Source organism: Rhinatrema bivittatum, chromosome 4, assembly GCF_901001135.1.
Source record: "Rhinatrema bivittatum chromosome 4, aRhiBiv1.1, whole genome shotgun sequence".
NCBI classification, from domain to species: Eukaryota; Metazoa; Chordata; class Amphibia; order Gymnophiona; family Rhinatrematidae; genus Rhinatrema; species Rhinatrema bivittatum.
Genome location: NC_042618.1, coordinates 478065638 through 478073721, shown reverse-complemented (window position 1 = coordinate 478073721; position 8084 = coordinate 478065638). Strand labels below are relative to the sequence as shown.

Sequence of the window (8084 nt, the reverse complement as noted above, 5' to 3'; positions counted from 1 at the left end):
TGCTGCTGCTGCTGCCACCCCTGGGACAGCCCCTTTTCACTGCCTCTGAGAGGTGCCACGTGCTGCTCCTGCCACCCCTGGGACAGCCCCTTTTCACTGCCTCTGAGAGGTGCCACGTGCTGCTGCCACCCCTGGGACAGCCCCTTTTCACTGCCTCTGAGAGGTGCCACGTGCTGCTCCTGCCACCCATGGACCAGCCCCTTTTCACTGCCTCTGAGAGGTGCCACGTGCTGCCGCTGCCACCCCTGGGACAGCCCCTTTTCACTGCCTCTGAGAGGTGCCATGTGCTGCTCCTGCCACCCCTGGGACAGCCCCTTTTCACTGCCTCTGAGAGGTGCCATGTGCTGCTCCTGCCACCCCTGGGACAGCCCCTTTTCACTGCCTCTGAGAGGTGCCACGTGCTGCTGCTGCTGCTGCCACCCCTGGGACAGCCCCTTTTCACTGCCTCTGAGAGGTGCCACGTGCTGCCGCTGCCACCGCCCCTGGGACAGCCCCTTTTCACTGCCTCTGAGAGGTGCCACGTGCTGCCGCTGCCACCGCTGCTGTCTTATTACCATTGCCTCCATCATAGAGAATACCACACAGAGATGAAGATGAGTTTTACGCCGCTGAGATTTTTATTTTTTTTTAGCATTTGTTCTATATGAAAACATTACTAAATTATGTTTTTAAGCTACTTTCAATGAAATCTCATTTTCAGAGCATGAACTGAACATTATGGATTGTAACCAAGAATCCTGTTCTATCACAAACAAATGAGAGGACGCCGAATACCTTTCCAGACATTGAAAGATATAATTTAGATTTTGACAAGTAAAGCAACGCCACCTTCATGCTGATTTCTTCACCACAGCTCTGACATATCATAGCCGAGATGACAATTGGAAATGCATTTTTATTTGCTGTCATGTTTTAGTCTGAGTGGTGGAGCTTTCCAGGGTCAACAGCAGCTTCCAATTTTTGGAACAGGCTGATCCAGGCCTGGTTTTACAACCATGCACGCAATGGGGCTAAGCCAGGATTGAGTCAGCCTTTCCTGGAAAAACGGGGCAAGCTAATAACCCCAGGGTTTGCTAACTGGCTATGAGCATAGGACGCAGTCATTACTGCACACATTTACAGCACAGGATGCGCCCATTCCATGACAGGCAACCTTCTGCTGTACTTTACTACACCAATAAAATGTTACAGCTACAGCGTTTTACTTTAAAAAAAAAACAGATTTATTACAGTAATTCTGGAGGCATCCATCTTCTGACATTCCCTATCTTAGGAAAGGCGTCGTAGTCCATGTTTCAGCCTCACCCAGCTTCACGCTGTGCTCCTCTCTCTCTCTTATTTTGAGAAGAGTGCCTCTCTTACAAATAGTAATAGTAATTGTAGATCTTTTTTGCCTCTTTCCAGAAAGACGACAGGCTGCAGCTGGCTTCTTGCCACTCTTCCGTGCTTCCGTTGGATCTTGGGTTTTTCACGCCATAGGTAGGTCATGGTGAGCTGCATATCTCCCAGTCACGTGATGATAAAGCTGGAAGAAAAGAAGGCTTTGTGTATTAAAGTTTATTCCACCTTAAAACTGCGTGGCTTAAGCTTCCTTAGTAACGCTGGTTCCTGCTGTGGAACTGCCACGCTACAACACTTTCCAGATTTGAAAGTTGCACAGTCACATAAGAAGAAGAGGCCTGCGAGGTCGGAAACTTCACAAACATCACATCTTTTGATTGTCCTTTAACAGATGTCACAACCCTCAAAAGTTGGATTTGAAAGCAGCGATGTGAGTTAGTGATCAAGTCCCCACTGGACAGGAGTTCCTAACCAGCACTACACAGCATTACTGGCTGTCAAGCTTTCAGTCACCATGAAGTCCATAAGAAATTGCCATGCTGGGTCAGAACAAGGGTCCATCAAGCCCAGCATCCTGTTTCCAACAGAGGCCAAACCTGGCCACAAGAACCTGGCAATTACCCAAACACTAAGAAGATCCCATGCTACTGATGCCATTATTAGCAGTGGCTATTCCCTAAGTAAACTTGATAAATAGCCATTAATGGACTTCTCCTCCAAGAACTTATCCAATCCTTTTTTGAACCCAGCTACACTAACTGCACTAACCACATCCTCTGGCAACAAATTCCAGAGCTTTATTGTGCGTTGAGTGAAAAAGAACTTTCTCCGATTAGTCTTAAATGTGCTACTTGCTAACTTCATGGAATGCCCCCTAGTCCTTCTATTATTTGAAAGTGTAAATAACCGAGTCACATCTACTCGTTCAAGACTTCTCATGATCTTAAAGACCTCTATCATATCCCCCCTCAGCCTTCTCTTCTTCAAGCTGAACAGCCCTAACCTCTTCAGTCTTTCCTCATAGGGGAGCTGTTCCATCCCCTTTATCATTTTGGTTGCCCTTCTCTGTACCTTCTCCATCGCAACTATATCGTTTTTGAGATGTGGCGACCAGAATTGTACACAGTATTCAAGGTGCGGTCTCACCATGGAGCGATACAGAGGCATTATGACATTTTCCGTTCTATTAACCATTCCCTTCCTAATAATTCCTAACATTCTGTTTGCTTTTTTGACTGCTGCAGCACACTGAGCCGACGATTTTAAAGTATTATCCACTATGATGCCTAGATCTCTTTCCTGGGTGGTAGCTCCTAATATGGAACCCAACATTGTGTAACTACAGCAAGGGTTATTTTTCCCTATATGCATCACCTTGCACTTGTCCACATTAAATTTCATCTGCCATTTGGATGCCCAATCTTCCAGTCTCACAAGGTCCTCCTGTAATGTATCACAGTCTGCTTGTGATTTAACTACTCTGAACAATTTTGTATCATCCACAAATTTGATAACCTCACTCGTCATATTCCTTTCCAGATCATTTATAAATATATTAAAAAGCACCAGTCCAAGTACAGATCCCTGAGGCCCTCCACTGTTTACCCTTTTCCACTGAGAAAATTGACCATTTAATCCTACTGTTTCCTGTCTTTTAACCAGTTTGTAATCCACAAAAGGACATCGCCTCCTATTCCATGAATTTTTCTCCAATGAGCTCTCCAGAATAAAGCATTCAAAAGAAATGTGATTTTATTTTAAACAATATATATTGGGGGGGGGGGGGGAGGGTGTTATTTGTTGACTAAGAAGGTCAGGTTCTGAAGCAAGTGTGGTTTTCAGCTGAGTCCCAGAGACAAAGGGGAACAAAGTGACTTGCCCGAGGAGGAGGAGGAGGAGGGTGTCAGGGGCAGAGAAGCGTCTTAGACTCAGGTTGCAGCTCCTCTCCTGAATTGTTCACTGATGTTCTAAGCACTAAAAACACTCATGATCCTAAGGTTACTTTTTGAGACCTTTCATGTAAGGCTTCAGTGCCACCCCTAACACCCGTTCAGGGTAACCCTATGGCCACTCGGAGGGTCCTGCCCAGGTCCCCCTGCACCTGCACAACATCTCTTACACTGGCAACCTCCTGCCTGCCTCTGGGCAACTTCCCCGCCCGCAATCTATGTCCTGGTGGTTTCTAGGGACACTCAGACCCCTCACCACCAAGGGTCACACCACAGACCAAATACACAGACAATACCGGGATCGATAGTCAGTCCAAGAGAGGCAGAGCTAACAAACTAATAAGTTTATTAAGAAAAAGTAAGAACAGTGCACGGATGGAAGATTTAAACTACAAACAGAAACAGGTAAAACAACAAGGATTAAACAGTAGAAACTAGCTAAACGCTTTTCACTACTTGGTTAGTGCCTGGGGAGGTCAGGAAAAAGGCTGAACAGGTCCTCAGCACAGAGCTCTGATCCCTCTGTTCTCCCGGGCAAGACTGGAGAGTTTCAGAACCCTCAGGGCAAGTTCTCTGTCTCCAGGGCCAATCAGGGCACACAATACTAACGGCTTTATGGCCAATGGCACTGCAGGGTGTTTCAGTGTTGCGTGCACTCAGGGCTGCTGGGATGTGTATGCTGATCAAGCCACCTTCCAAAGCCTCTGTTTGAACGACAGTGCAGAGGTCAAACACCACCTGCAGACAGGAAATGAGCTCGCTGGGGGAAAAGGGTCACAGGCAGAACAATAAACCACAGAGCATGCAAAACCTCTGTTTCACCACAGGGCCTATACAATAAAACCTGTGCTAAAAATCTTAACGAGTGAGACGGTAAAAATGTAATGTGGAAGGGAAACAGCACTTAAGATGGAATCCACGTTTCACCAGCTGCACGTTCGGAGCAATTTAGAACAAAGTCCGCAGAGACTTTCTACTCTCGGATGTTGCCCCGCCATTCAAATCGAAAGAGCGCGTGTGCTGTCACTTTCACACTTGCCATGGGTGGAGCAGCTGCTCACTCTGCGGACATGTGTTTCATGCAACTGAAAACGCAAGCTGCGCACACTCGTTCCCTCTCCTGACCAAAGTGCACTTATTGTGAGGGCACGCTTTCAGCCCCATTAAAGCAAGGGATTTTCAGATCCCCCTTTATACGGAGAAGTTGCTTCTTACCCACATAAAACTGCCTGTAAGTTTCTGCCACACCAACATGGCCGCAGCTGTAACACACGCCTGGCAACAAAACAAAATCTACCAGGCTCACTAATCACCTCCTGAAATCCCCCCACGCTAACCGGTCCCGCTTTCACTCTACCACAATGTGCAAGGTCCCCTCACACACACACACACCTGCCTGGCACCAAGAAAAATGGGCCTCCGAGCCCCGATCCTCCCCCTAGCCGTGCTAATCCTGGAAGGCCCCCTCACGGTCTGCCCCGCTGCCGATCTGTTGCGGCTGCACTGCACAGACCGCTCCCCTCTGCACGCACCAAGACCCTTAATGTGCGGGTCCAGCTCTACTGAAGAGGCTCCTTAGCCTCCCTGCACTCGCCAGAATGATGGCTACTGCCTGGAGACAATACCCTTATTCAATAAACGTACACATGCTTACTGTGACTCCAACATCGCTCTAAGCTTCAATGGCAAGAGGAAACGTGGAAAAAAGGATTTGCACTCACAAAGAGGGGAGTAGCTGGCTTGTTACGGCGGTTACTACCCCAAACCAAATAAGCCTGATACTTCACTTTCAATGCATATACAGCATAGTTCTCTGCTTCAACGGCAGGGGAGAAGAAAAAAGGGTTCGCACTCACAAAGCGGGGAGTAGCTGGCTTGTTACGGCGGTTACTACCCCAAATCAAATAAGCCTGATACTTCACTTTCAATGCATATACAGCAAAGTTCTCTGCTTCAACGGCAGGGGAGAAGAAAAAAGGGTTCGCACTCACAAAGCGGGGAGTAGCTGGCTTGTTACGGCGGTTACTACCCCAAACCAAATGGGCCTGATACTTCACTTTCAATGCATATACAGCAAAGTTCTCTGCTTCAACGGCAGGGGAGAAAAAAACTTATACTTCACACATCGAGCAGAGCTCTCTGCTTCAACGGCAGGGGAGAAGAAAAAAGGGTTCGCACTCACAAAGCGGGGAGTAGCTGGCTTGTCACGGCGGTTACTACCCCAAACCAAATGTGCCTGATACTTCACTTTCGATGCATATCCAGCATGGCTCTCTGCTTCAACGGCATGGGAGAAGACTGATACATCACCCATTTCCAGCATAGCTCTCTGCTTCAATGGCAGGGGAGAAAAAAAAACCTGATACTTCACGCATATCCAGCATAGTTCCCTGCTTCAACGGCAGGGGAGAAGAAAAACAACCAATAAGGGCTGTATAACATAGTCTGGGTAAAACAAATAAGCATGGGTGTAGCTTGCTTATTGCGGCGGTTACTGCCCCTACTACCCCTAACTAATCAAGCTAGATATTTCACTTGGATGCAGCTCCATCACTGCTCTCTACATTAAAGGTGGGGATGGAAGGGAAATAGAACCAAGAGCTAAGAGAAACAGATAAGTATGAGAGAAAAGATGTGTGAAGCTTGCTGGGCAGACTGGATGGGCCGTTTGGTCTTCTTCTGCCGTCATTTCTGTGTTTCTATGTTTCTATGCACAGCATTCAGGCAGCGCACGCACGAAGGAGTCACCGCTTCCGACAGGCGGCAGGCATCAGGACGGGCATTTAGCAGAACACCACACCGCATCTTCAGAGAGGAAGAAGGAAGAGGAAAATACTGCTCGCGATCTTCAGAGAGTTTAACACGCACAGGCAGCTTCCTTCCCAGGCGCGAGAACTGCCGTGCATTGTTAGAGCGGGCACAATAGAAAGAGAATCGCTTCACTGACTCCGTTGTGAAAAATCTTTTCACAGTTTGTCACAGGTCTGTCTCTTTAGTCAAAATAAGGGTGTTAAAAAGAAAATGATGAATGCGAAGCTGCAATAATGCTCTCGCTGGGAGCTCACGGTGAATTTTAATCTTTTCAAAAGGATCTTTATGACATATTAATTGTCCCACCTACTGAATTTTCGGCTTCTGACGTGTTTACAAAATCCTGAGTGGAAAACCTGGATTCTCTCCTAACGGGGGCAGGAAAACGCTGGGAACGCAGATGCGAGCGAGGACAAGATGGTGGTTGAATTGGTTTCACCTCTTTCATAAGCCGTGGCAAAACGAACATGTGGTGACTCCAAGACCTCTCTCTCCCTGCCCCCGCTAATTTAGAGGTTTTGGGTAATGACTGAAACACCAGGACCTGCTTGTGCTTTGCCCCCTGCCATCTCTGACTGCACAATGCATGAAGTTAGGGACTCGGGGAGTGAGGGAGGCCCCTTCAGCAACGCAAAGTCTACACGGCCTGGATTTTTAATCACATTCCAGGAAATGCCTGAAGCAGACGCAAGGTTTTGGGTAAGACACTCATCTCTAAATATTCATCCGGTCAAATCTCTCTACTTTCTAATCTACAAGGCTTTTCCATTCCTTTTTTTTTGTTGTTTGTTTTTTTAAAGATAAAGCCCAGTCAGCTTTACAGGGGTTTGTGCATCAGTAGGAAAGATTGATCCCGCAGATATGTAACGTAAGTAATCTTTGGATTCTTGGCAACCAAGAGGTTTAGCTGAATAAATTGGATTTGTATTTCAGCTATTAACAGATTTCAAATTTGACTCTTACTTTGGTAAGGAAATCAGAGGTTTGGATGCAGTCAGCATCACATGATCTCTGTGATGTAAAAATAACCACTTTTTCAAGTACATTTCAAGCAAAACGCCTGTGAGGGAGCCAGCCGGGCCGCCAGATGACCGAGGGGTATAAGGGTGCTGAAGGAGGTCGGCAAATAGCAGAAGAACAGAATTAATTCTTTGCCTCACTCTTTACTGAGGACGTTGGGGACAGACCCACACCTGAAACATTCTTGGGGGGTGATGATTTTGAGCAAATTAAACAGATCTGTGCGATAAAGGAGGATGTAACAGATCAAACTTGACAAACTAAAGAATAACAAATCACTAGGACCAGATGGCAATCACTTCAGATTCCTCAAAGAACTAAAACATGAAATTGCAAATCTGTAACCTATCATTTAATATAGCCATGAAGACTGAACACTGGCCAATTAGCACCGTTCTTTAAAAAGGGCTCCAGAAGGGATCCAGGAAATTATAGACCAGTGAGCCTGACGTTGGTGATGGGCAAAATGGTAGAATCTATTCTTAAAAACAAAACATTGGCCCTATAGATAGGCCTGGGTTAATGGGGGAGAGTCGACATGTTTTTAAGCAAGGGAAATTCTGGTCTTACAAATCTTTTAGAGTTTTTTTGAAGGTATAAATGTACATGAAGGTGATCCGGCTGATATTTCAGAAGGCAGAAATAAAGTCTCATATGAGAAACTCCTCAGGAATATAAAAAGTGATGGGATCGGACTCTGAATCCTTCGGTTAAAAGGCTGGAAACAGAAGCTAGGCCTAAATAATCTGTTTTCTGAATGGAGAAAGGTTGCGAGGAGAGTGCCACAGGGACTGGGACCTGTGCTATTTAACACACTCATAAATGATCTAGAAAAGGGAACGACAAGAGGTGAATAAATCTGCAGGTGAAACAAAATTATTCAGCGTTGTCGGAGAGAGGATGCTGGGTTGATGGACCTTGGTCTGACCTAGCATTGCACCTCTTATGGCCGTCCAGTGGAGG

General features: G+C 46.5%; 1 protein-coding gene across 2 annotated transcripts in view; it reads right to left on the bottom strand.

Annotated features, from left to right (window-relative positions):
• Positions 1 to 750: 750 nt before the first annotated feature.
• The window catches only part of DERA (deoxyribose-phosphate aldolase), a 52059-nt gene continuing 44725 nt past the window's right edge, over positions 751 to 8084 (bottom strand). For both annotated transcript variants that reach the window (XM_029597330.1, XM_029597331.1), the window contains one exon: positions 751 to 1525. In XM_029597330.1, coding sequence (XP_029453190.1) covers positions 1469 to 1525 — 57 coding nt within the window. In that variant the 3' untranslated portion in view covers positions 751 to 1468. The remainder of the gene's footprint in view (positions 1526 to 8084) is intronic.